Source organism: Sceloporus undulatus, chromosome 3 (genome assembly GCF_019175285.1).
Source record: "Sceloporus undulatus isolate JIND9_A2432 ecotype Alabama chromosome 3, SceUnd_v1.1, whole genome shotgun sequence".
NCBI lineage: Eukaryota > Metazoa > Chordata > Lepidosauria > Squamata > Phrynosomatidae > Sceloporus > Sceloporus undulatus.
This window is the reverse complement of record NC_056524.1, coordinates 43,274,357-43,302,329: the sequence shown is the minus strand read 5'-3', so window position 1 is coordinate 43,302,329 and position 27,973 is coordinate 43,274,357. Positions and strand designations below refer to the sequence as shown.

The following is a 27,973-nucleotide window of genomic DNA, read 5'->3' as shown; positions in this document are numbered from 1 at the left end:
GCACCAAAAATTTTCTTCGTATCCCGAAAAAACATTCGTAACCCGGAACAATGATTTCCAATGGGATTTTTTCGTATCCCGAAAATTTCGTAACCTGGGTATTTCGTATCCCGAGGTACCACTGTATTCCAAGTTCTTGTTCAGATTTCTTGCAAAAGTGATCTGCAAATGTAATGGATGGGAAAGGGAAAAACCAAATGGAGTGAAACAGGAGAAAGAATTGACTTATCCACTTTTGCTGTTTCCTGTTGCCAAGATTATAAACCCTCAAGCAACCATATGTTGACAGAAATTTTAAATAGGCACCCACAAACTACTGCTTCTAGAACTACTGGACACTTTCTGGTTTGCAGTCACTATAACATTTGTAGTAGGCACCATTTTATCATCCTGATTATCTATTTTTCAAACCTTATCTTAGAACTCAGCTCTTTGCCAATTAACTTCACTCTCTGAAGTATTAAGCTAACAGTAAATGCCCCTTCAGTTAAATAGCATTATAAGGTTTTTTAATAAAATAACAGGGGGGAAAACATCTTGCGATTGCTATTTAATCGTAGAGATTGAAAAGGGTTTTGATATTTTTTTAAATTTAACATTCCAGTGTTGTAACACTAAAATATTGGCTGTCATATTGTAAATGCTGAGGATTAATTTTTATGATTACTAAACATCAAATGTGCTTTCCATCCCAAAACATACCTTTTCTGTGTGTCAGTACCCCAACCAAGGGGTTTCCAAATGTTGCAGATCAGGGCCTTTGCATTTCTGATCACATGGAGCATTGACACAAGCATCGCAGCAGGACCATGAGAGGCTGCCTGTTCTTGACAAGCCACGCAACATGGAGAGTGTTGCAAACATCATTTGTTAGCATCCCCATCTGCAGTGCCCTTAACCATTCAATCAAGGCACTGCCAAGTTGAGAAAGTAGGGTTTGGGGGGATGGCCTAACTCCAATGATGATGCTTTGTCATTGCAGGACCTTGGCCACTATTAATTGAAAAAGAGGATTAAAAAAGCCTTTCTGGACACTAGACCTTTAGCCAGGTGCTTAATGGCAGAAACCATAAAACATCTGAACTTTTAGTCAAGCACAAGGGTTTCTGAAAATGAATCTTTAAAATGGCACCCAACACAAAGATGAGAATGTGCTGAGCTATTAGTTATCTGTCTAACATGTCATTACCCACAATTTTACAAGTCCTTTTACAAAGATGGAATAGTGCTAAAGGCATGTACACCTGTAGAAATTATGCTGTTCTGGGGTTGTTGTTTTTTTTAATGAAGAGCCATAAGGAAAAGTATAAAAATGATTAATACTTTCATTTCATAGATGCCATATCACAAGTGAGGAGGCAAAGGATGACACTGTCACAACTAAAAGCTAGAATGGAAACACCATAGCCCTTAGCCACTGCTGAACACTTGATCTGACATGCCTCATTTCATCTATTAAGTTGTGTTATGTTGTGTTGTTCTCCGGGAACATGCTGAAAAAACCCTGAAACATTCAGCATGTTTTAAATTGAAAAATGTCTATGACTGGAGCTCAGAGGAGAAAAAACAGGAAAAGGAACTCACTTGAAAAGAGGAAATCAAACAGCAGTTTATTGTTCAAGTTGTGAGTGGACTTCTTTTTCCCATTTCCCTTTTATTTTGAATTTGTTCCTTTGCCGAGCAGCCATTCAGGCACGTTGTGATCCTAGCACTATCCAGGAGGGTGGGGGTGACAACATGTTTTATATAAACACACACACATTCTAATACTGTTAAGATACATCTTCAGGTATCTTTAAATGTCCTTGACTAAAACTCTGGGGGCTGTTTTATTTCACAAGAGAAATAGCCCTGCATCATCCTTAGTGGTTTTTGTCTGGTCCCCGTTGAAGCCATTTTATGTGCTCCCTTCCTCAATGCTCTGTAGCTGTAGTCTTTGGCCAGCATGAGTCCGGCCACCACGCCGTGCACAGGCATTGCTGTTTGCCACTGTTCGTACTGGGAACAAAGAGCCAGGTAAAGCATCTCCTCCAAACAAAGTGATCCTCACATCAGTTTCAATAGCTTTGGCCAAGCTGGATGCATAACTGTCCAGAGACTTATGAACTTCAGCTTTTACATGGAGGACAGAATTCTTTGCTGCTTCTAAACAGAGAAAATAGAGAGAACACTTTTTATTCTTAATAATGATGATGATAATAATAATATAATATATAATTATATTAATATAATATTATTTATTTATATTCCGCTTAATCTCAAGGAATCCAAGCGGATTACAACAGTAAAAATAGCAAAATACAGCTAAAAGAAAGATGCTTAAAAATGCAAAAACCCATTCCTCATCCCAATCTTAAGAAATTAAACCTAGAAAGAGTATAAAACCATCAATATACAATTGGAATTAAAATAGAGATATCATTGAGAGTTCCACAAAAGGGGGGGGGGAAGAGAGGCAGAAAGATGTTCTAATCTGGAAAGGCCTGCCGGAAGAGATCTGTCTTAATGGCCTTCTTAAAGGACTTCAAGGTGGTAATTTGACGGATCTCATCCGGCAAGTCATTCCAGAATCTAGGAGCAGCTGCTGAAAAGATGTGCTGGGTCACTGCGGAAAGTTTAGTCCTCTTTGGTTGGAGCAGATTCTTCCTAGTGGAACGGATTTATTCTAATATCTGGTTATTTTATATTAAAAGTGCATAAGGTTATTATGGAAGGAATTGTCAGTGCAAGTAGTCCCCTGCCTTATCAATGCAGCTCCATGTTAAAACATCCAGCCTTCGTATACCTTTAATATGTTCCACTTCATCTTCAAACGTCACTGAACTCCTTCGTCGATGGGGATACACGCAATGTGGGTGATTAATTCCATCAGAACTATAGTCTTCAAGTAGCATGACATCTGTTCCTAAAAATAAGTAGTCTGTGGATTAGTCACATGCCACAATACCTCAGTTTAAGACAGCCTTCCTAACACAGTGCCCTGCAGATGTTCCAGACCATCCCTAGCCAGATGTTGCTGCTCTTGCTGGAGATGGAAGGAATTGTGGTCTGACATCTTTTGAGGTCTTTTAAAGGAACTGATAGCATCCTAAGAGCTAGAAATACACATTATGATGAAGGAAACATTAAGCTCTCAACTCTGTATTTTCCCAGAAGTGCTAATATATGGCCAGAGGAACTTGCAAGAGAGAATGAAAGAATGGGAGGTGCGTTTTACTCTTCCCCTGTTTGCAGCTATCCCAATTTGGCCTTGAAATTTTTCCCTACTATTGGACACTGAGATTGGAAAAAAGCTGTGATTTAGTGGGGCATATGTGAATGGGAGTTCTTCCATTGCCCCCACCCCCATTAATCCTACCTTGCCTAAGCCCTCATTCCCACTGCATTTGTATTACCCAGCAGATGGAGTTAGGAAATGTTTACCATTATTATTATTATTATTGTTGTTGTTGTTGCGCTGTAGATTTGCACAGTGCTGCACACACAATCAGTAAAATAGATAAAAAGATAAACCTGACTATGGCATACACTCTACGGAATAATACATATAAAATAATACATAATAATACATGAAAGAATTCAATAAAATAAAGCAGACAACAAATTAAAAACAACAGATAACAATCACGCTTTTATGGAGTTTCTCTTAGTATACTCTATAACCAAAATCTGCTTCCTGGTAATTTCCAACCATTAGTTTTAGTCCTGCCTCTGAAGCAACATAAAATAAGTCTACCATACTTTGTGTCTGAGACTCATTCAGATAGATGAAGACAGCTATCAAAACATTTGTCTAGGGGAGACACACCCAGGTCTTTTATCTGTCCCTGAATCAACTGTGTAGTAGAGTCAGTATTCACAGGGTCAGATCATTGGGACCTTTTGATTAGCAGGGACACAGATGCCATCTGCCACTTCCCTCAAATATTCTTGTCCCCCAGACATTAGCTGAAATCCACCCAGCAGGTGTATGTGAGGAGATTCATAGCTTATTTTCTTATGAGCTATCCCTGATATAATCAGTATTTGAGGATTGATACATCAACAGGCAACTTGAAGGTGCATACACACACACACACACACACACACACACACACGTGCATACACACAAATCCTGAATGGACAATTAAGATCCATTAGTTTTCTAGATCACCTTCTGATAGAAATGAAAACTGATATAACTGGCTTGCCGATAGAGATCAATATAGGTACCTGCAATTTTGGATATCTCCTTGAGGGCATGGCTACAGGGAGGATCACAAGGAGTGCCTACATTTCAAATTTTACCACTACGCCACTGCTCCCAAGGGCTTTGTTTCCAGATTTCATTGCTCTTCTCTGGATATGCCTTAGACTTTCAGCGGCCTCATCTGCACTGCAAAATTAACGCAGTTTGACATCACTATGCTTCCATGGTTCAATGCTATGAAATTGTGAGATTTGTAGTTTTGTGAGATATTTACCCTTCTCTTGCCAGAGCATTCTGGTGCCACAACAGTGTACATTTCTCAGAATTTCATAGCACTGAACCATGGCAGTTAAAGTAGTGTCAAGCTGCATTATTTCTGCAGTGTAGATACAGCCAGTGATAGTCTAAGGCAGCCAGTGTCTTAAACTGAGACGTCTAAACAGTCAAACAGTACTCCAGCTCACGCCTTAGCAGTACAAATTACAATGGAACTGCAGCCTTCTCCAGGCATTATCTAAAACAATTTCCTTAAATATGTGACAGGGGATGTGGATGCCACACTGAGTAGCCCCACCCTCAACATCACGGATCCTCCTCTAGTGACAAACATATGTAGTGAGTCTGACAATGTGTGTAGCTGTATGTGCAGAGTCTTCCCAATCAGCTAGAACCCCTATTCCAGTGGCATCCAGCTTTCATGAAAGCTTCTATATATCCAGCTGTAAACATTAAGGTCTGCTCCTGACAGACATTTGTGCTGAGTACATGGATGACAAGGGGAGGCATACAATCGCTATCACTAGAGCCCATGAACTCATCTCACCACTCACCTTGCTATTCAGACCACTGGATGTATCAAGGGACATGTGTAACATCAGGGGCAGAACTGTTTGGCATAGTTCAGGCCTGGAATCCAAATACTGTAACTTGTTTTGGATCAGCTTGTAGTAGATAGCTACAGGGTTTCCAAGGGGGCACAGTCTCCCTGTTACTACTTACATGCAGATCCACATAGGTCATCCATGTAATGGAATATGTATGTATGTATGGGGGGGGGGGTCAGAAAAAGAAGGTGTCACCAGTGGCTTACAGTGGTGTAGTTCTCTGTTTTGTTTTGAAAGAATCATATGCATAGATGGCCTTTGGAGCATACAGGCAGCTCATGGGTCACATAATTCCAGCCCCTATTTCAAACAATACCTGAGCTTTACTCCTCACAATTTGATACAATGCTGCTATTAATATAGCCTAAGGCTGCATGAAATATTTTTAGCAGGCACATCACATTCCTTGCACATTTTCATTGTATATGTATGAATAAGGATTGGACAAAGTGTAGAGTCTGAGCTTCATGCAGCTACTGGATCCCACTTTCTTGGGCCTGAAGCCCCCCCCCCAGTTGCCCAACTCCTCAAATATATATTTTAAATAATTTAGTACTTTTTAAAAACAATGATTGCCCCCAAACCATACAGAACCCTCACTAAAGTGTGAAAACATGTGAAAATACCTCCACCACAAGAACTCTACTGCCCCCCCCCCCACTGCTTTGATAGGAAGTCATGAAATATAACTTCCTCTTGCCATTTTGACAGGGACTACAGAAGAAAACAGAGGTTTTTTGGGGGGAGGGGGTCTGGTGCGGCCCCTATGCAGTTGCCACCCTCTGCACTAATACATAAGGGTTACCTGAATCCTGAGAGTAGCTGAATCCTGTATCTCCTGTGCTGCTGCTATGTCCTAAAGTCCTTTCACCTGCCATAAGAGCTGTGAGGTGTGGAGATAGTCCCAAATCTGCAAAAGAATTTCAAAATTAACCAACAATACTGAAGAATTTTCAAACATGTATCTGATAAAGTAGGCTGAAGTCTACAAAAGCTCATGCTACCAAAGTCTTTCTCTCAGTCTCAAAGGTGCTTCAAGATCCCTTTGCATACTGATTTTCCAGACTAACACAGCTATAACTTTGAATTCTACCACCATGGAAAGTACTACATTTTATCCAGTTATTTTATCTAGTAATTTGCTGTGAGGTGTGGATATAGTTCTAAATCTGCAAAAAAATTTCAGAAGTAACAAAGAATACTGGAGAAGTGACTAGAGATTTGACAGAAGCATTCTGAAACACTCTGACTGCATCTTATTCAGTAATATGATCCAACCAAGAACTTGGCTTGCAAAATCTCCATTGGGAATCAATTAAAATACCATGTATGAGCTTGTTTAATTAAAAACTAAACTTCATGTGATGATGGACATTGTCTCCATAGGAGAAATCAAAAGCAGAGACAGTTTTTTTGTTCCTCTCTTTTAATACTAGAAGCCAGGCTCTTTCATTAAAGTTGAATGGTGGGAGATTCAGGACAGGTGACAAGAAGTATTTCTTCAGATGAGGCATAGTTAATCTGTAGTACTGACTACCACAAAAGGGGTAATGGCTACCATTTCAGAGAACATTAAAAGGGGACTGAATAAATTCAGTGGCTACTAGTTATGATGGACAGATATTCCCAGTGCCAGAGGCAGTATCCTTCTACATTATCAGTTGCTGTGGAGCACAAACTGAGGTTGTAATTGTGCCCATGTCTTACTAAAGTGCCTCCTTAGGCAACTTGTTGGCCACAGTGCAAATAAAATGTTGAACTCAGTAACCTTTGGTTTGATTTAACATGGCTCTTTTTATGCTCTTAAATCATATGCTCTCTTTGAACTGCATAATAGAATGTGAATGTTTCTCAATAAACACAAACAGCTCATATTGGGATAACCCTCGGAAAACATATACTTATTTATCCTTATTACAGATAAAGATAAATTGAGAGAATAAAAAAGGACACATTTTATTACCTGTAATCCTATTAGAAATACTAAATAATCTGGATGTCCTTTGTCGCTGCACAAATGATTCTCTGTAGTATCGGTCTCCGAAACACATTCCTAGCAACTCCTTACGTACTGTTTTATTCCACAGTCCATAAATCAAAGGGTGGCAAATTGCACTTGTAAAGGACAACCAAGTTGCTAATGTCTCCAAAGCTGGGGAAATGCTGTTTTTCCCCCAAAGTGCCTCAGAAGTAATTACCACCATATAAGGCCCCCATGTGATGACAAAAGCACCAATCACAACCAAGATTGTTATCAAAGCTTTGCATTGGTTGGCAGAATAAACCACCCCTTGGAAAGCATTCCTTCGGCTGCCTGATGAGGACGTTGAAGTACTGGAGTTCTTTCTACCATTCCTTTGGGTATCTTCCTCTGCAATGACCACACTCCCACAGTGAATCTTCCGGGCTTTAATCCTAGCCACACGGAATATGAATCCATAGCATATCATCATGATCATGAAGGGCAGCAGTGCACACCAGATCTGCCAAAAAGCAGTGTAACCTGCCTGTTTATGCCAAGCAACCACACACATCCATTTGAACTGGTCAAACTCTAAGGAAGACCAACCAAAGAGGGGAGGAAGGCATCCAATGAGAGAATGGAGCCACACGTACACAATGGCAACCACTGCTCTATTACCCGTAATCTTCATAGGGTAAACCATTGGGTACAGGACAGCATAGTACCTGAAAAAATACAAAGAAGAAGAATTGCAGTAATATCAAGAAACATGTAAGAAGGGACATGAGTAGTATCAATAAAATAGAGAAATGACTTAATTTATTGCAACCTAGGTCATGCTTTGTTTGAAACACACTGCAGCACTAAGGAAAGATGGTGACTTACAGAGAAATCCTACAAAGTATTATTAAGCGCCACTTGTTGGCGAGACTCAGAAATGTTTAGTCTTGCATATTTTATTGTGATGCAGTTCTATACACCACAGCAAGAGCAACTGATTTTTTTGGGGGTTGTAGCCAGTATTGGTTGTCTACTTGCAGAATGAACCTGCTAGTGAAATGTAATCTCCCTTACCCTTCACACCCTGAAATTTGTGCAGAGACCCTCTGAAGCAGATTGTGAGGGTTTTGATAGCTAGAGTACATATTTGCTGACTTCCTGTTTGTTTGTTTACCACACCTGCTATCTTCTTGTATCATTGTAACCTGCAGCCATTTCTTCTTATTCTTCTCTCTCTCCTCCTTTAGATCAAGTATTTGACTAATTTGAAGTAATTTTAAGTAAAACTATTTTAAGTAAAGCTATATTAGGCAAAGAAGACTAATGAAGGCTCTTTCATACTGCACAGTTCTAGCACTATTATTCCATTTTAACTTCCATAGCAACATACTATTTTGGGGTTGGTTGGTAGTTACACTGTCAATTTGCTGGATGTTTTTAGCAACAGTGGCAGGGCAACAGAATGGAGTGGGGTGGGTGGAAAATGGCTTTCGGTGTCAATACTAAGCCTATAAAGGTTACACGGGTTGTTAAAACTCTAATATGGGGGAAAGATGCTATGAGAAACAATATATTGTGCTGCATTACATACATTAAAGTTGATGCCTGATTTGAAAACATGTAAAAAGCTTGCTGGATCAGACCAATGGTCCATATTGTCTGCCTTCCTGTTTTCTATAGCAGTTTGTGAGATGCCCAACAGAAGCCATGTCGATTCATCCATGTATTGCTACTTGCACATAAAGAAGGAAACTTAGCTTAACATAATACTTAGCTTAAGGACATGACTGTACTGCATTATCTGAAACACATTTTCTGCTAGTAATGAACTAATAGATGGCTGGCTGAATAAGACAGATAAGAGACTTTATTATTGCTCACCCATATGTGGTTTATAGTGAAAGAATTGCATACCGGTCGATAGCAATGAGCCCGAGTGTGAGCATACTGGCAGAGCTGATCAGCATATATAGCAGGGCAGAAAAATTGCACCAAACGACGCCAAAGATCCATTCCCGTCTGATGGAACTGGTCACAACAAAAGGAAGCACGAGTACAGAAAGGAGGAAATTTGATAGGGTCAGGCTGAACACAAACTTATTGCTAAGTGTGAGGAGGTAGGACTTCTTGTAGAGAGTCAGGACAATCACCAGGTTTCCTAAACAGATGAAAATGGCAATGACAATAATTGCTATGGACTCTGCAACTCTGCCTACTCCATTCTCCAGAAGTGTAAGGTTCCCTGAGGCATTCTTGTGGATGAGAGAGGAGTTGATGCTCATTGTCAGAGCGTACTAAAGTGAAGCAGCCAAGACATGCTGGGCACCTGCAAAAAGAACAACAACACAGTTAGGGTGCTTTTGCCAATTCGGTGCTACACTTTCCTAGTGACTGGTTTTAAATTCTTTTCTTCGCACTATTATCACCCATTGCCAAGTACAGCCATGGAGGGTTGTTTGGTGTATTCTAGATCAGTGTTTCCAGTGTGCCCAAGATTGGCACTAAATTTGTGTCTATTGGAAACAATTGTTTATTTCTCTCCCAGAAGCTTTCCAGGCACCAGCAGACAATGGCTCATGCTCTGGCATCGATCCAAGGACTAGCATTTTGACTAGTACTGTTCTAGATCATACTTTTAGTTCTTTTGGGATAATATGATCCCCAAAATCTCTTTCCTGCATTCTGTATGAACACAGCACGAAAAGGTTCCCATAGCAAACATGCTTAGTAGTCAAATGTTTGTGGAGAAAATAAACTGAATGTAGAAAGTTTGCAAATCATTGGGCTATGATAATATTTGGCGCACATGAAAGTGAGTGAAATATGAACAGTATTATATTTTCTGCAAAGATCCATTTGTCAGTAAAGTTGAAACCTAAACTTTCTATAGGTACTTAGTAAATACTCTGTAGAACATTACCACTACTCACCAGCTTGATAAGGTGTGAGAGCAATCTAATTCAGAATCCTAAATGCCCCTTCCTAAACTAAAAACCCCAAGCGGATGGGCTGAAACCATAAGTTCAAGAGGAATCATAACACTACAATTGTGTAGTGTGAAAGGGCCCGTGATTTCCAAAGTCTTTATTGTCTGGGTTGCCCCTCCTCTGGACCCTTACTTGTCCTTCCAGCTTGTTGATGATCTTCTTAGATTTTGATGCCCAGGACTGGACACAGGTGAGGTCAGACCAAAGCAAAATAAAGTAGTACAGTACATCTATTTCCTTTGATCTGGACACTCTGTCTGAGGAGAGAATAGAAGGTGAGCTATAATTCTGTGAATTTGGTTGCAGCTGCCTAGAATTCTTTTGGCTCTTTTTCTGTTGCTGCATCATACTGTTGAGTCACTGTCTTGTAATGTCTATAAGACTGTAAGCCTAAGGGCAGAGACTGTCTTGTCTTTTTTTAATTGGCACTTAAGCCACTCTCAGAGCCCTTCCAATGGCAGAGCAGGATATAAACACCATAAATTAAACATACACAAGACAAACATTGGAAGTGCCACTCTATTAGCACTCCTTTGTCCCCCACAAAATAGGAGCTTTCAAACAGGGGAGCAGTCTCTCACTCTCTTTTTCTATATATAGTAATCTTTAAGGTGTCACTAAATTTCTTTTTTTTTTTGTCCACATGATTTTTTTAAAAAATTCATTCAATGAGATGGGATTCCAAAGAGCTCTCAAACAAGCAAACCTGTGAGTCTGAAGGGTTACCAGTTAAGCCTCTTTTATCTGCAGTTCCAGCACCTGAAATATTCCAAAAACCGAAACGTTTTTCATGGGTGGCTGAGCTACTGACATCTTTGCTTTCTGATTATTCAGTCTATACAAATGTTGGCACTCTACAGACAGGCCTAAAGTGTGCCCCCATCACGTGCTAGGGGTTGTCCGAGGGCGCACCGCCCATATGTGCCTCACCCCTAGCATGTGACGAAGGCGTAAAAATGGAGGCGCCCTGTATACACGGGTGATGCCTAGCGTCCACACATCCCAGCATCATTGTGACACCACGAGTGTGCCATTGGCATACTGCAGTGTCACAATGGTGCCGCAAGAAGAACCCACTTTTTGCGGGTTCTTTTTGCTCTGTGGAGAAGCCCCACAGTCTGGAGGCTGCGGCTTCCCCATGGAGCAAACCAGGGCGGCAGGAGACTGCCCTTTTTGGTTGGTCTGTATCTTGCCTTTGTTTCAGGGATGAAATTATTTAAAATATTGCATAAAATTACCATCGGGATATGGGTATAAGGTGTAAATGAAACATAAATTAATTTTGTGTTTAGACTTCGGTCTCATGTCCAAGATCTCATTGTGTGCATATATGCAATAACAGGTTTTCCAAAATAAAATTTTAAAAAATCCAAAATCCAAAACACGTCTGGTCCCAAGCATTTCAGGTAAGGGAGGCTCAACCTGTAATATTAATCAGTCTTAACATTTCAAAGATCACAACTCTGGAGATCACGGTTCAAATCAACCCACTGGATGACTCTGGGCAAGTTACACTCTCTCAGCCTCAGAGGATGGTAATGGCAAACCCATCTGAAGAAACCTGCCAAGAAAACCATGCAATAGGGTCGTCATAAGTCAAAAATGACCTGGAGGCACACAGCAACAAGGAGTTGCATGTATCCAACAATGAATTCAGACCATGAAGTTATTACCTCTTATTTATTTAGGTTAAGATAAAGGTATTCCCCCTTGACAAGGTTGTCAAGTTCTGTCCAACTATAGGGTGCAGTGCTCAACTCTGTTACTAAGCCAAAGAGCCACTGTTGTCAGAGACTACTCTGTGATCATGTGGCCAGCATGATTACACAAAACACTGTTTACCTTCCCACTGGAGTGGTACCTATTTTTCAACTTGCATTTGCATGCTTTCGAACTGCTAGGTTGGCAGAAACACTAGTGATAGGAACTCACCCCATCATGCAGCACCTTGGCCTTGAACTGCCAACCTACCAATCTTGCAATCAACAGTCAGCGTCTTAACTACTTGAGCCACTGCATCCCTGTCTTATTTATTTGCCTTATTTATTTAGGCTGTTTCTTTTCTTTTCTTTTCTTTTTGCACCATGGAAGATGGCTAGGGAAGACAGGGAATGAGGTATCACAATAGGCCTTAGAAACCAGACCTTGGGTATTCTGGGAGTGGTAGTGCCAAAATAACTGTTTCCAAATTGCCAGGATTTTTTTTGCCACCAGTTCATGGGCAGCCAAGTGAAGAAAACCCTTCATAGAATCGTAGAATTGGAAGAGACCTCAAGGGCCATCCAGTCCAACACTCCTGCCATGCAAGAACTCACAATCAAAGCACCCCTGACAGATGGCCATCCAGCCTGTTTAAAAACCTCCAAAGGAGGACACTTGACTACCCTCTGAGGGAGTGTATTCCACTCTCAACTAGCTTTACCATCAAGAAGTTCTTCCTAATGTTCAGGTAGAGCCTCTTTTGCTGTAGTTTGAATCCATTGTTCCGGGTCCTATTCTTTGCAGAAAACAAGCTTGCTCCATCCTCAGTATGACATCCCTTCAAATTGAAACAGGGCTATGATATCACCCCATAAACTTACATACCAACAAATGGTTCACATCCTAGTCCACCAATGTCTTTTCTCCAGGCTAAATGTGCTCAGGCTCCTCCACGCTGCAGACACTGCTTTGACTGCCATGGTTCAGTGCTGTGGAATTCTGGGAACTGCAGTTGCTTGTGGCACCAGAGCTTTTACTACCATGGCCACAATTCCATAACACTGAGGATTATGTGTGCAGTGTGGATGCAGCCTCAGCAACCTAAGTCTCTCCTCATAAGGCATGGTTTCTAGACCTTTCACCATTTTGGTAGCCCTCCTCTGGAGATGCTCCAGGTTTCCTCCTTCCTTCTGATAAAGCCCCCTTTATTCCCAGGTGTTTTTTTTTGGGGGGGGGGGGGGGTCTGCTTAGAAGAAAGCAACTGGGGAAGCCTTGGCTTTGGCCGCTGAGCCTGGCCTCGCCTCTTTTCTTTCTTTCTTTCTTTCTTCCTTCCTTCCTTCCTTCCTTCCTTCCTTCCTTCCCCCCCATGTTTCCTTCTTTCTGTTCCTGCCTTGGAGGCCCTTCGAGATGCGAGAACCCGGACAGAGGACTAGCAAGACCCAAGTGTCCTCTTTTTCCAGGATCTGTCCTCCCTTCCCAACCTTGGCAGGAACTCCCAAACTTCCTCCATTTTGAGCCTGGCGAAGGAGCATGCATTTCCATTTCCAGCTTTCTTTCTTTTTTTTTTTTTGCAGATTGTAAAAACCTGGAGGGTTTTATTTTGGCTTGCATGTCCTCCATTTTGCGATGCCTGGTCCTCCAATGGAGGTGAGGACATGTGGTCACCCTTGGGAAGAGCCCCCTCCGAAAAAGCCAAGGGGGGTGCCTCTCTCCAGAGCCCCCTCAAAAGCAACCAACCAGTCCTCTCTGTGGAGACTCCACTCACCCTCCTCCTTGGCGCTTGGCTGAGGATGCTGGAAGGGCTTCAGGGTGGCAGGGCCCCAGGATCCCCTCAATGGTCGCCAATGGACTCCCCCAAAACCAGTCCCAGCCCCCCCTTTCCCCAGCCATCCCCTCCCCACCGACTCCTTCGCCTCCTCCTCCTCTCCTCCTCCTCCAGCCCCCCAAATCTCTCCTCCCATTCCTCCTCCTTTGTTCTCCTTCCCTCCAGCCTCCCTCCTTCTCTCCCAACACACTTTTTCTTTGACTTATTATTCCCCCTTCTCTTTTGGCCTCTTGGGAGGAGCTCATTTTTAGGTTTTCAAATCCTGTTTTTCTTTACCTCAGCCCCTTTGCTCCAAAGTCCCTTGGCAGGAGTTTATTTGCTCTGTTTTTCCCCCTCAGGGACACACAGAAAAAGTCTAAATAGTTTATATTATCCAGCAATTTTTTCCTCTCCGCCTTCCTGGCTTTCACACTCTTCCTAACTTTCTCTCTCCTTCATTTTTACTCAGAGACATTTTTACTCAGAGACAGAGGCTATCTATGTAAGCCTCCTCAACCTTTTGGGGGAGACAGGATAAAAATAATTTTTATTACTATTATTATTATTATTATTATTGGAGTTTATCACACTGGGACTAATTTTGTCATTAAAAAGAGATTAAAGTGCATTTAAAGTATCCTGCAAATAAAGCAAAAATGGGGAGTAATTGCACGAATGATTATAACACACATTTGCGCAGACAAAGCAATATTAGAAATGCATTGTTGCTGAAATCCCTAAAGGAAAAAGATGCGCACTATATGGCAACCCTTAATGCTTCTTTGTGACCACTTTAATGGCAGGTGTTGTGCGACTAATTACACATTTTTTTCTAGGATATTCATGGGATAAACTCCTGATCTTCTTCGTGTGATAAACTTTTCAGAGAAAGAGATGCAGATTGTGAGTTTATCCTGTGAAAACTGCATAATTACGCACAACAATTTCACACAACGTGGAACAAAACCCACCATTAAAGTGGTCACAAAGAAGCATGGGGAGGGTGGCTATGAAAGAACTTTAAAAGATTATAAAATGCAAAGATATACAACTGAGCACAAAAGTTAGAATTGAACAAGCCATTGTATTCCCTATTAACCATGTATGGATGTGCAGTTTGTTGTGGCACCAGAGCCAAGCTGAGCCAAGCAACATCAGAGGCTCCATCAGCACTGCAGAAATAATCCAGTTTCACATCATTTTAACTGCCATGACTCAATGTTATGAAGTTTTGGGAATTATGGTTTTGTGAGACCTTTAGCCTTTTGTCAGAGAGCTCTGGTGCCACAACAAACTGCAAACCCCCGAAGTTCCATAGTATTGAGCCATGGCAGTTAAAGTGGTGTCAAACCGGATTATTTCTGCAGTGTGGATGCAACCTAGCTGAAAGAAAAGAGCTGGTAGCATGCTTCTTTAGGTCCCAAACAATCTAGTTTGAGACTGCTTTAACTGCCCTGGCTCAATGCTAGGGAATTCTGGGAAGTGCAGTTTTGTGAAACGGGACATTTAGCCTTCTCTGTCAGAGAGCTTCTGGTGCCACAATAAACTACAATTGCCAGGATTTCCCTAGCAGTGAGTCAGGGCAGTTAAAGCGGTCTCAAACTGAATTATTTCTGCAGTGTGTTTTGGACCTTTAGTTAGTCACAAAGGTACTTCATTTTACTGCATGTTATCTGTCCTTTCATCTCAACTCTTCTCTTTCTCACTCTCTCAAACTTACAATGGAAAATCCTCAGGAGGGAGGCAGGATTTACAGAAGATTTAAGGGCAGGAAACAAATGAAGTAGGATGTAGACTTTTGATACATTCAGCAACAAACTTTTAATTAACACCTGAAAGTTACTATTCTTTCTAAGCCATTTCCACCCACGTTTATTGATTGTGATACATCTGCCTTCAGGGTTTGGACTCTTTTGATAAATCCCAAATGAGTAAACCAATAATTAATTGTCAATATAGGTTGGTGAGAGAGCTTGCATGGTATAATGGGTGTTTATCACATGGAGCTTTTTGCAGCTCAGATCCCACGTGAATGTTTTTTCACACCTGGTTGCCCTTCCGTTGCCCTTCTGAATCGAGGGAGAATCGAATCCAAGGCAAGTCACGTGATGCGGATTCAAGCAAAGCAGAGTAAATACAAATTGTATGACCACACCGGTGGAATTCAACTACAGTATTCGAATCGGCACCCTTGCACATGCTCAATGGGGGTCTGAATGCATCATGGCCTTATACGTTTCTGGGGTGAAAAGTTCTTGTTCCCTGTTTCATGTGATTATGTGAATATTTGCCTAATGAATATTTCTGTGTCTTCTTCATCCCTGGGAAGCTGCATGGCTGACTGAACATGTGCCGGCTCCATGGTGCTGCGACATGGCATTTAGATGCCGCATGACGCTGCAGCACCGTGAAGCCCCAGTGGGGCAGGAAAAGCTGCTGCAAAAAGGAGAAGCAATTTGACACTTCTTTTTTTGTGACAGCAAAATGTCGGAGTGAAAGCGCAACATGTGGTTGCAGTTCTTTCAAGGGCAGCATCACACTGCCCCTTCGGGGCGGTCTGTTTTACCTTAGACTCCTAGATCCCTTTCATATGAACTGTTGTCTAACCAGATGTTTCCCGTTCTATGTCTGTGCATTTCATTTTTTCTGCCCAAGTGTACTACATTACATTTCTCCCTGTTGAAATTCATCTTGTTAGCTTTAGCCCAGGCCTCTAATCTGTCAACATCATTCTGAATTTTAATTTTGTCCTCTGGGGAATTAGCAACTCCTCCCAGTTTGGTATCATCTGCATATTTAATCAGAATGCTCTCTATTCCTTCATTCTAGTCATTGATAAAGATGTTGAATAGCACAGGGTCCAGTACAGATCCCTGTGGCACTCCACTAGTCATCTCTCTCCAGGATGAAGATAAGTCATTGGTGAAACACCTATCTGATTAAGGTTTGATCCAAGGTGAAGAAATTCTTTAACTATTTTGATTTCCTCATTGTCTAGGTTTAGGTCCTCAGTAGGAGGTCTTCTGTGGTCATTATTTTTGTTTTCCTTGTGTTCACCATTCTTTTCTACAAAATAAATATTTCTTGTCATCATAATACTCAGTAGAGGGGTCATCTGAAGAGTGAAATAAATGCAGTCAAACTGGAAATTCAGATAAATCTATTGCCCTTTAGTCTGCATTGATTTCCTCCCTTGCCCCCCAGGAGTCTGCTGTTATATATTTAATTAGGAATGACCCAACCACTGGGAAGTGTGAGAGGGTTGCCTTAGGCAACACACTTTGGGCATGATGAGAGGGCAGGAAAGTATTGGTCATTAGTTTATTTATTAATATAGTTTTAACAGCTAATGTAGGAGAGAGTTGCTTATTGGACGTCTCTACTTAAGATTCAACCAAATAACTTGACTCTGTACTACAAACTTTAGTTGGTGTGGGATGGGGACACCATTTAATTCAGGGAGCAAAATGTTTTATGCCAACACTTTGTACAAGTTACCTGAGATTCAGTTGCCTCAGTGAATTGGAACAGCAAAAAGTCAGTGAAAATTGGTTGTTTCTAAGGTCTGTATCCAGTTTTGGATTGTCATTGGTGCAATAGCAAAATGCAGCATAAATGGGTGGGAACAGATGCATGATGCTTTCTTTCAACTACAAACCCCCTGAGCACCAGTAAAACTTGTTTAAGAGGATTGTGAAGCTCTCAGGAACCAGTTTTGGGACTGCTGTGGGAAGCGTAAGGGACAGAAGATCCATGACATGTATGAATGTCATATTGTATTTAGGCAACAGAAGTTATTTACTTAAGGGAAAAAAATAATAGTGAAAGAAGTTAGGGTAAGTTGACATGAACATTTGAAACAGGCAATCACTTTATGTGGCTGATCATTTAACATATTGCCCAGTTTGTCTGAGGAATATATTTATTCAGAGAGGGAAACCTTTACATGAATCACTTTCAGATGTGCCGGAAAAAACATAAAGCAATCAGTTTAATTCTAAGCTTTATGTGTTGCATAAAATTAAAGCACTGGATCTGTATGCTTGTACATGCTAGATAGCTTTTTATTAAAACACATTTTGTCCAGATGGATGACTGTAAGCAGTTAAACATGGCAGTGGCAATCTGAGAAGTTTATATGCTGCCAAATTCCCAAACAAACCTCTACAATTCACACTGGATTGACTTGCTGACATGTCATGACATTTGGTTTCCACACACCCTTGTCTCTTAGAAGTCCAGCTAACCAAAAACACAAACTAGAGAGAGAGACTGGGCTGCACTTTATTAGTAACTGAAAGTGCATTCCCAATACAAACATATTGTGGCTTTTTGTATCCCTCTATACTATAGTAAGCTAAATATTTAGTGACTATTTCTGTAACTGCAGTACACTCTCCCCAGGAGCTGAAATGGGAATTAAATTTAGGGTTGCCATGAGTCAGAAAGGACTTGTAGGAACACAAGGACAACTCCACCGCCGCCACACTCTCTCAGTCTCAGAGGATGCCAACGGCAAACCCCTCTGAACAAAGCTTGCCATGATAGGGGTTGCCTTAGGGTCGCCATAAGTTGGAAACCGTCTTGAATGAACACAAGGGCAGCAAGATAAAGAATAATAATAACAAAACAAAGAATAATAATAACATAATCCCTCAGGGGAAGGAGTCACACTCTCTCAGCCTCAGAGGAAGGCCATGGCAAAAAAACCCTCTCTGAAGAAGCCTGCCCAGAAACCTCCATGAACAGGGAAGGCCTTGAAGGCACATAGGGAGGACAGCCACAGCAACCATAGAGACTGAGGCTGAGTGGCAGCCCACTTCCGGTCCTGAGGCGGTGACCCCGGAAGCGGAAAGGGGTTTCTGGCGCTACTTCCGGTGGCGGTCCCTTTGTGCAGGGAAGACTGGGCTGCTTCTCCTTTCCTTTCTCCCTCCCTCGATGCTCCCTTCGCCGCCATCATGATGCCCGTTTTCAAGAGCAGCCGGCGGGACTTCACCTTCGGGCCCTGGAAGCTGACGGCCGCCCGGACCCACATCATCAAGTCCTCCGAGGCCGAGAGGTGAGAGAAGAGGGCAGGCCCTTTCTTTGTCTGCATCCGCGCCGGAGGAGTAAGAGGTTTGGACTTCAGCTCCCAGGAGCCTCAGCCATGTCTGCCAATGGAGTGGGATTCTGGGAGCGGAAGTCCCCAGATCCCCTTAAAGAGCCCGGTTTGAGGGCCACTGTCCTGGAGGATAACCCCAGTGATCTTTTAAGACTAATTTAGCAAATAATAAAATAAAATCCGTAGCCTAAGCTTTCATAGACCTGGGTCCAAAGCAGACTACAGAAATACTCCAGTTTGAGACTGCTTTAAGAGCCCTGGCTGAATGCTAGGGGATTCTGGGAACTGTAGCTTTGAGAGAGATTTAGCCTTCTCTGTCAGAGAGAGCTCTGGTGCCACAATAAACTACAATCCCCAGGATTCTCTAGCACTGAGCCAGGGCAGTTAAAGCAGTTTCAAAACGGATTATTTCTCCAGTGTGGATGCAGCCAAAGTCTCTTTGAGGTTGCATCTACACTGCAGAATTAATGCAGATTGGCATTGGTTAACTGCCATGGATCAGGGCTAGGGAATCCTGGGATGTATAGTTCATCGTGTCACTATTGCTTTCTGACAAAGAAGGCTGAAGATCATGCAAAACTACAGATCCAAGAAGATCTCTCTTCAAGGCTGTATCTGCACTGCAGAATTATTGCAGCATGGCACTGCTTTAACTGTCATGGCTCCTTCCTGTGGAATCTTGGGATTTATAGTTTGTTGCGGCACCAGAGATCTCTGACAGAGAAGGCTAAATATCTCACACAACTACAAATCCCAGAATCCCACAGCATTGAACTATTGCCGCTAAAGCAGTGTCAGACTGCATTAATTCTGCAGTGTAGATACAGCGCATTAGTGGCAGCCGAGGCCTTTGGTTCCCCAGAGGTCTAATCCAACATTTAAATTACTACACCATTCTGATGTCCCTAAGTTTGAAAAATTAATTTTGTGGCATGGCAGCTAATTCGCCAAGTTAGAGGTGGAATAAAAATGCCAAATTTGAGTTGTCTCTTATCTGTATGATACTCTAAACTTTTGTACTTTACAATGATAACCTGTTTTCAGGGTTTCCCCCACAAAACATTGGTTTTCCAGTAGAGGAGGATGTTAGTTTGGGGTAGCTTACTCCTCTTGAAGTATAGCTTCACATACTACTAGATTTGCAGTAGAGACTTTCAAGAAATCCTAATATACAATATACCATGCATTGAAAAAATGAAAATGTGGATCTTCATATTGTGGTCTAAATAAATAAAAGTTTTCATCATAGACATTTTGTAATGTATACGCCAGCCTTGAAAGGTGAGAGGAATGCAGGAGTGAGAGGAGTACATAGCATCCCTTTTCTCAACTTCATATCGAATAGAACTAATGTCCTGTTAACATATTATATGTTAGATATAACACATTAGAGTGCTTTGTAGAACAAAAAGTAACATGTTTTATTTTGTTCTGCGATAGGTGAGAAATGGTTTCAAAATGAAGCACCCTCTTTGTTTCCATTCAGGTTAGCTGAAGAACTGCACATGCCATGTGTTCCAGAAATGATGTTTGGAGACAATGTCTTAAGGATTCAGCATGAATCTCTTTTTGGAATAGAGTTCAATGCGACTGATGCTTTAAGATGTGTAAACAACTCTCAAGGAATGGTTAAAGTAGCCTGTGCAGATGAGTGGCAAGAAAGCAGGTAAGAATATACATTCATCTACCTAAATTTATCTAAAGTCAAAGGACTGAGTCCGGAACAGCTGAGGAGTGCTTTGACCTATAATTTGTGTTACTTATTTGGTATGTAATTTTGACAATTAACACTCCCCCTGTCCTTTCTCACTACATTAAATAAATTACAGTTGTACACTCCCTCCCTCAAGATACATGGTTTTTGAGATCACAGTACAAGTCTAAGTACGAAGTACTTGAACAGTTTTATACCAAATTCATTGTCTGAATGCACTGAATAGCATAAGCAGAAGAATCAAATAATGTTTATGATAAAACAAAGCTTATTCTATTCAGTCATACATCTGTTAGCTCTCTATACTTCGTTTTGAAGAGCTACAGCCTGGACCTATCACTTCTGAATCCAACTAGTTTAAATTGGATTTACACTGAGGTCAATATGTGTAGAATTATAGGCTGAGATCCTGCCACAGGATGTTGTGCATATGATTTCATTTGACCTTCAAAACCACCTCAAGATTCAGGCAGCAGCACTGAAGGATAGAATACTGTGGTACTGGTGAGCATGGCATTGAAGTATGATGCATCTGGTCTCCTCCCACCAGTGAGTGATGGTGCAACAAGGAGTTGAGAGAGAGCCCCGCAGAGGTCCCTGCGTCTGCTTGTCACACTGCTGCTGGCTACTGGGACGAGGCTGAATTCCAAACAGTGAGAAGGTCATAAACCTAGAATTAGCATAAAATATCCAACAGGATGCCAGCCATAATCTTAGGCATAATTGAATAGCTCATGGAAAGTTAATACTTAGATTATATAACTAAGATGTTTGAGTGTACAGTTGGTCCTTTGCATCTGCGGGTTTCGAATCTGCGAATACAAGATCTTGTACACTGATACTTTTGTGTCAGTCTTAAGAATCTTTAGGTGTTTACAGATAACATGGGTATCACAGAGGCAACACTTCCTCAGCTTCTACATCAAAGTCTCTATCTGTTTGTGCATCTGACATGATATACAGTTTTCTTTGTTTTCTTGAGGTCTGAGCCTGAGCATACAAAGGAAGTTATTAAACCATATGATTGGACCTATACAACAGACTACAAAGGAACTCTACTAGGTGATACATTAAAGTTAAAGGTATATTTTTAACTTGGTGGTGGTGTACCTTGTAAATATGAATCTTAAATTGTTGCTGAAGAGCATTTTTATTAGAAAACATGACTTTCAAACTTCTGTCTTTTGTCTTCCCTAGGTTTCCCCCACAACAGAACATATAGATACAGAAAAACTGAAAGCCAGAGAACAGATTATGTTTTTTGAAGAAGTGTTATTGTTTGAAGATGAACTTCATGATCATGGTGTTTCAAGCCTGAGTGTAAAAATAGTGAGTTCAATCATTTTGTATGTGTGGTATCCTAGAGTAAAAAATGTTTTTTGTGTTTTAAAAAAATAGAGTAATGCAGCTAATATACTCACCTTTTTTCAGTCAGCATAATTGAGTTCAATGGCAGAATTTTTTTTTATTTCTTTCAGAAATTCCATTAGCTATATCCTAATTAGTTCCCTTTTGTTTTCCCTTTTTGTATTACACAGAAGCCCAGGATAAACACAAGATTATGTTGAAGCTGTGAAGACCTCTGTGTTTGTCATATGGCTTCAAGAGTTTGTTTACCTTGTTTAAGATACTGGTGTAGAAAGGGTCTAATTTAAGGATGCTTTTGAATAATGAAAAATAATGAAAAATGTTAATTTTGGAAAGAACCTGGCAGTGTTAATTTGTAGCCTGGGGCACTATTGTTGTTCTTGTACAGATCAAAATTTGACCTAGTGAGCATCATTGCATTGAAAAGAATGTGTGCTCACTCACAAAACTTTTGTATCATGATTACTAAATGCTTTTTAAAATTATACACAAAGTCAGTACAGTGCCGACTTGTTTGCTGTCAAGTTGACTTCTGTTTGGAGCGATCCTATGAATAAGAGACCTCTGGATCACCCTATCGTTAACAGCTCTGTTCAGATCTTGCAGACTCCGTGACTCCCTTGATTGAGTCTATCCATCTGGGATGTGGTTTTCCTCTTTTCCTACTGCTTTACCAAGCGTTATTATCTTTTCTAGTGAGTCATGTCTTCTCATAATATGGCCAAAGTACAACAGTCTCAATTTAATCATCTTGGCTTCTAGAGTGAGTTCAGGCTTGATTTGCTCTAGGACCCATTTATTTGTCTTTTTAGCAATTCACTGTATCTGTAGAACTCTTTTCAAGTTACTTTTGTCTAAAATGTCTCATGTAGAGGCTTGTAAGACATTGGCCATGTTTCTAGTCTAAATAAAGTTTTTTAAATTAAAATTTGCAGTTAATGTGAAAATCTAAATTATTTTCTTTTTGACAGAGGGTAATGCCTTCAAGCTTCTTCGTACTATTGAGGTTTTTCTTACGAGTGGATGGTGTGCTTATCAGAATGAATGATACAAGGCTTTATCATGAGGTAAGTAAATTCCATATGTATATTTTATTGTGTTTGCCATAAAAATGGGCTTTTTACTGGTTGAATGTGAAGTGCCATATGCTAATACTTATTTTTATGGATCATAGCATAGTAATATCCTGATAGATGTAAATGGTTAGCTGTATTGTTGTAACTCTCTAGTTAGTTTACATAGCCTTCAGACAGTGCTAGGGGACCATCTTTTTTTTTGTCAGAACGCTTTTGTCCCTATATCTCTATGAGGAGATGTATAGTGATCAGTATTCTAACTGCTACAGAGGTTTTGAGTAGAAGTTACTTTCAACTTCTGCCCATACTATATTAGAAAAATGTTTAAACTAGGTCTTAGTCTCAACTAAAGTAGACCCATTGGATCAATAGAGCTTGTATAACTATTGATTTACCAAGTTTCCATTGATTTAATGGGTCTATCCCACGTTGGACTAACAATTTCATTTAGGTCATAATCTTTTAAATCAGGCAAAATAGTTCTGTTTATCCATGAGCTGTAAAGAAACATTGTCTAAGTATTTCTATATTTGTCTCACAGGGTTGCATTTCTGTTATATGTTTTGCTTAATATTCAACACTTATTTCTGTTAGAAGTAATACAATTGACTTGTTATTTTTTAATATTTGTAGAGTTGTTGCAGTAGCTCAAACATCTTCACCAGAAATCATAGCAAGGTTTTTGAAAATGCCTGATGCAACAGATAACTGTTCAGAATAATTTCAATTTGAAGAATAGGGGAACTCTTCTCAAGTCTGGTCCTCTGCATTGAGCTGACAATTGTTATTATCTCTATTGTACATCCATGTGATTACATTCATATAATGAAATCTATACAAATACCAGTGAAAGGGCTCAAACTTGACTCAGGCTTGCATTCTTCCGAAGTTGCTAAAATGAGTACCCAGATTGTTAGGGTCAATTAGCTTACAGTTGTAAACCGCTTAGACACTGTTAGTTCAGTGTGAAGCGGTATATAAATGAAGCGGTTTGTTTTTTGTTTGTTGTATAGCTGCATGTAGAATCTTGCATTATCCTATGAAATTATATTTCGGTTGTTCTCTTTCTTATTAGGCCAATAAATCCTACATGTTGCGGGAATATACATCTAGGGAAAGCAAAATATCAAGTTTAAAGGTATTAACACTTGAAGCATGGTTAATTTTTTTTCTCTCCTATGAACTTTGTAACCACACAGCATAAATCACTTTGTAGTCAGGCACTGTAAAGCGTTGCCTTTACTGTGAATGTACTGATTTATTTCAAAAGACAAACTTAGCAATTCTGTAACTTTCCAGTAATGTAATGTCTACCAAAAAAAAAAAAAAGCTTTTTAGTTACCTGTATTCTAAAATATCCAAGATAACAGTGTTGTTAAGTAAGTAAGAAACTACAAAAAATGGCTAGTTTGCCAGTCCCCTCTTTATTACTGTAATACCTTGCACCTAAATAAAAGAGCATGTACATGCTATAAAAATAGTTTTTTCCTTGTAACAGGCTGGAATAGGCTGGAATGTATCTGCATTCTGTCTGATGACTTCAAACTGGGATTTGCTGCTTCACTGTCCAAATATTTAAATGACTATGGATTGCACTGCATGTCCCATTAGAATTCTTCCTTTCAGAAGCTAATAGAGCATATGGTATCTCATATAATAACAATACTTAGAATAATAATTAATAGCAACAACTAAAGCTTGCTGAATTAAGGACAAATTCATTCTCCCATATATTGGCGCATATACTGGAAATACTCAATATACATTCCAGTCCCCAAGAAAGGAGACATCAGGGATTTCAGTAACCACAGGATCATTGCATTAATTTCCCATGCAAGCAAAGGGGTCAGGCAAGGTTGCATTTTATCAAATTATCTGTTTAACCTGCATGCTAAAGTAAGATTAAACTTGGAGGAAGAAATGTGAAAATCGGAGGAATTAATATCAACCATTTAAGATATGCAATTGACACCATACTACTAGAAAAAATAGCAAAGGCTTGGAACAATTAATGAAGAAAGTCAAGGAAGAAAGTGTAAAGCCAGGTTTACAGTTGAACATTAAGAAAACAAAAATGATCACAGATGATTTATATAACTAATGAAGCCATTGAAATAGTTCAAGATTCCCCATACCTTGGCTCAGTCATTAATCAAAATGGAGACTGCTGTCAAGAAATCAGAAGATTAAGACTTGGAAGGGCAGCTATGAAGAAACTAGACAAGACTGTCGTACTTTGAACATCTCATGAGAAGACTCATTAGAAAAGACAATAATGCTTGGAAAGGTAAAAGACAGTAGGAAAAGGGGAAGATTGCATTACAGACAGATAGATTCAATTAAAGGAGCCATGGCCCTGAGTCTGCATGACCTAAGCAGGGCTGTTGATGACAGGGTGACTTGTAAGCCTCTCTTTCATAGGGTTGCTATAAGTCAACGTTGGCAGCAGTTAACAAAAAATGCAGTTACTCAGTTGCTTATATCCTCACGCATGCATGACCTGAGCTACTTAAATTCTTTAATAGAATACCTCATCTGCATTTGAAAACATTGCAGATAATGGCTGCAATCCAACATCCTCTCAGCATAATACATTTTTGCAAGTGGAGATACTGTTGCATCAGTAATATGTTGCAACCCCCATACAGTAAATAAAAATATAAATACAGAACAGCAGCATATGTTAATGATGGAGTGCAGTTGCAGTACACAACTGCAGTCCATAGCCACAGTACCCAGCATTGCTGTGTGCACAACTCCACTTTTGTTGTGGTCTGCAGACAATGTCTGTTACACATGGCAAATAATTTGTCATGCATGCATGGTGCAGCTTACTCCTGCATATCTCATTAACAGCCTAAATTCAATTTTTTGTCCCAACTAAAGTAGACTCATTGAATCAAGTGAATTTGTAGAAGCATTGAACTTCTATTCAGCAATTGATTCAGTGAGTCTGCACTGGTTGAGACTAGTAACTGGATTTAGGCGTTTGCCTTTCCACCTTTCAGTTGTCTTTGAACATCTTTCATGTTCCTCAACTTGCTTAGTTATGTGGAGGACAAGGAGGGGATCACTTAGAAGTAGAAATTATATCCAGCTATAATATATAATGAAAATATAAACATGATAATATAACCTTAGAGAGCCAGCATGATGTAGTGGTATGAGTACTTATGGCTCAGGAGACCAGGATTCCATTCCCATGTCAGTCATGAAACCCACTGGGTGACCTTGGGCAAGTCACATGCTCTTATCCTTAGGGGAGGGCAATGACAAATCTCTGAACAAATCTTGCCAAGAAAACTCCATGATAGGTTTGCCTTAGGGTTGCCAAAAGCTGGAAACGACTTGAAGGTATACAGCGACAACAATGTAAGTCTAACTGTTTTTAATGATTAAATTAAGAATTTCTCCCCAGTTCTGTTTTGCTTCATCTCCTCTCTTTTGATTTTAAGCATGTTCCTCCACCGCTGTTCACGGATCCTAATGAGATTGCTCAGTATTTGCCTGTCAAGGAGAGTATTTGTGAGAAGCTGGCGTTTCCAGAAGAAGTGTGTCTTGAATCTACAGCATCTTCAGAAGGCACTTAAGTGGAATTTACATAATTGAATGGACTTGAAATACACTTTTTATCTGGAGACTATATATTATATACCATTTGGCCATTACACTACTTGCTGGATACAGATCCATGTGGCTGTCTGTGTAATATTTCTCGAGCCTTGGTTGAGTTGAGTGGAGCTAATTTCAAAGTTCTGCCTATGTTTTGTTTGTCTCTGTAGTTCAAAATTACTTGGGTCTAATGACAAATGGGTTAATAATTGGAATTACTGGTAAAAAATACCCCCCACTAAGCATCAGTACTTGAGGTGTGCAGCATTTCAATAACTTTTGGAAGATTTTGTAAAAAAATAAGACATGTTTGAACTCAAACACTTCTTATGGAGTTTGTTTTAGCATAGTTTTTTGTTACAGAAGAACTCGGTTTCATATGATGGATGTCGACATCAAATCTGCTTACCTTGATAAGAAGAATCGCTTACACTTGATAAGATCACAAATCTCTAACATATCCTAGATGTTTTATCAATGCTGTGTTATCTTTGAGAAACATGTGACGTGCTGTTTGTTTTCTTTAAAAAGTGAAGAAATGCTCAAATCAAAACAATCAAAAGATGAATTATAAATTTAGCGAAGAATGGATAACACAGTAGGATGCTATTCTGCCATTTGAAATGGTTCTAAAGTGGGATAGTTTGTAACAAGGGACTGCTCATTGAAATAATTTGCATAGTATCACAGTAATCTGAGAAAATTACCTCTAAAAACACTGATTGTCAGAACAGATAGATTTATGTGAAATTTTCTGTATATATAGTGATAGTGACTGAACCTGCTAAACTTTAAATTGGGTCACTGCAGGAATGTTACACATATGATTTTAAATTATTGCTGTTTTAACAAAATTGTCACATACCTGTATACATGTTTTCTGACAGCCTCAATCAATCTCCCTTGCCTTCCTAGTGAGTGATATACTCTGTAAGATGAAAAAAATGTGTTTCATCTAGTTTGGCCCCATTCTTTATTTCTGATATGACATAAACCATAGTATGGCAGTAGAGGGAAGCTTTTAAACTGAATTTTCCAACAGTCATTCTGAGATTGTACTATTCCTTTTATATTCCTTTTCCTGCCCTGAAGTGAAAGCGATTTTAGGTTATGGTAATATTAAGAAAGCAGTAAAACATATCTTGCTACAGTTTATTCTGACAGTGGGATCTTAGAATGGTTTTCTTTCTAGTAATAGCCTGTATGTTTAAGCTGGGATGATTTTGTCTGAGGAACTAAGAGGAAAAAGTGAGAAGTAGTAACAGAGGTCCCATACAGACAGGCCAAAGTAAAGCTGTTTCAGGTCACTTTGGAGGTATGCTGTTTAAATGATGCATGCATCTTAAGAGGCCGGAAGCTGTGCCAAAGCCTTGCTTCCATCCTAAGGACTGGAGCATAGCTTTGGTGCAGCTTCCGGACATCATTTAAACAGTATACCTCCAAAGTGACCCAAGGCAGCTTTATTTTGGCCTGTCTGTATGGGCCCAGAGTTGCTTTTTATATGCCCTTCATTAATTTTGTAGTAGTGAGCAGATAATTTCATTTTGTGCCTTTGTTTTCATGCTTTGAGAAAA

General features: G+C 40.1%; 2 protein-coding genes across 8 annotated transcripts; one reads left to right on the top strand and one right to left on the bottom strand.

Moving 5' to 3' along the window:
- Positions 1-18: 18 nt before the first annotated feature.
- Positions 19-13,846, bottom strand: GPR161 (G protein-coupled receptor 161). Of its 5 annotated transcripts, none has more exons than XM_042459760.1 (6): positions 13,826-13,846; positions 8,951-9,362; positions 7,037-7,761; positions 5,879-5,983; positions 2,786-2,905; positions 19-2,145 (listed from the first exon to the last, which is right to left on the bottom strand). In XM_042459760.1, exons 2-6 carry the CDS (start codon positions 9,316-9,318, stop codon positions 1,898-1,900), a joined length of 1,566 nt encoding a protein of 521 aa, XP_042315694.1. In that variant the 5' UTR covers positions 9,319-9,362; positions 13,826-13,846; the 3' UTR covers positions 19-1,897. The 5 variants fall into 5 exon arrangements, with proteins under 5 accessions (XP_042315694.1, XP_042315691.1, XP_042315693.1 ...); XM_042459757.1 differs by lacking the exon at positions 13,826-13,846 and adding an exon at positions 13,490-13,612; XM_042459759.1 differs by lacking the exon at positions 13,826-13,846 and adding an exon at positions 12,446-12,738.
- A 4,532-nt stretch (positions 13,847-18,378) lies between these two features.
- On the top strand, positions 18,379-26,720 carry TIPRL (TOR signaling pathway regulator). 3 transcript variants are annotated; one of them, XM_042460568.1, is made up of 7 exons: positions 18,381-18,587; positions 20,116-20,295; positions 21,326-21,425; positions 21,541-21,672; positions 22,683-22,778; positions 23,863-23,925; positions 26,243-26,720. In XM_042460568.1, the coding sequence occupies exons 1-7, from the start codon at positions 18,487-18,489 to the stop codon at positions 26,375-26,377; spliced, it is 807 nt and encodes a 268-aa protein (XP_042316502.1). In that variant the 5' UTR covers positions 18,381-18,486; the 3' UTR covers positions 26,378-26,720. The 3 variants fall into 3 exon arrangements, with proteins under 3 accessions (XP_042316504.1, XP_042316503.1, XP_042316502.1); XM_042460569.1 differs by lacking the exon at positions 23,863-23,925 and having other exon boundaries at positions 18,380-18,587; XM_042460570.1 differs by lacking the exons at positions 22,683-22,778; positions 23,863-23,925; positions 26,243-26,720 and adding an exon at positions 21,882-22,429 and having other exon boundaries at positions 18,379-18,587.
- Positions 26,721-27,973: the final 1,253 nt, after the last annotated feature.

Excerpts from the sequence above, each read along its gene's own strand:
- GPR161 (XM_042459760.1), bottom strand. The coding sequence starts at position 9,318 with ATGAGCATCAACTCCTCTCTCATCCACAAGAATGCCTCAGGGAACCTT. Across the intron at positions 7,762-8,950 it reads GGGCTCATTGCTATCGACCG|GTACTATGCTGTCCTGTACC; the intron begins GTATGCAATTCT and ends GTATTTTTTCAG. Across the intron at positions 5,984-7,036 it reads TATTTCTAATAGGATTACAG|ATTTGGGACTATCTCCACAC; the intron begins GTAATAAAATGT and ends ATTCTTTTGCAG.
- TIPRL (XM_042460568.1), top strand. The coding sequence starts at position 18,487 with ATGATGCCCGTTTTCAAGAGCAGCCGGCGGGACTTCACCTTCGGGCCC. Across the intron at positions 18,588-20,115 it reads AAGTCCTCCGAGGCCGAGAG|GTTAGCTGAAGAACTGCACA; the intron begins GTGAGAGAAGAG and ends GTTTCCATTCAG. Across the intron at positions 21,673-22,682 it reads CAAGCCTGAGTGTAAAAATA|AGGGTAATGCCTTCAAGCTT; the intron begins GTGAGTTCAATC and ends TCTTTTTGACAG.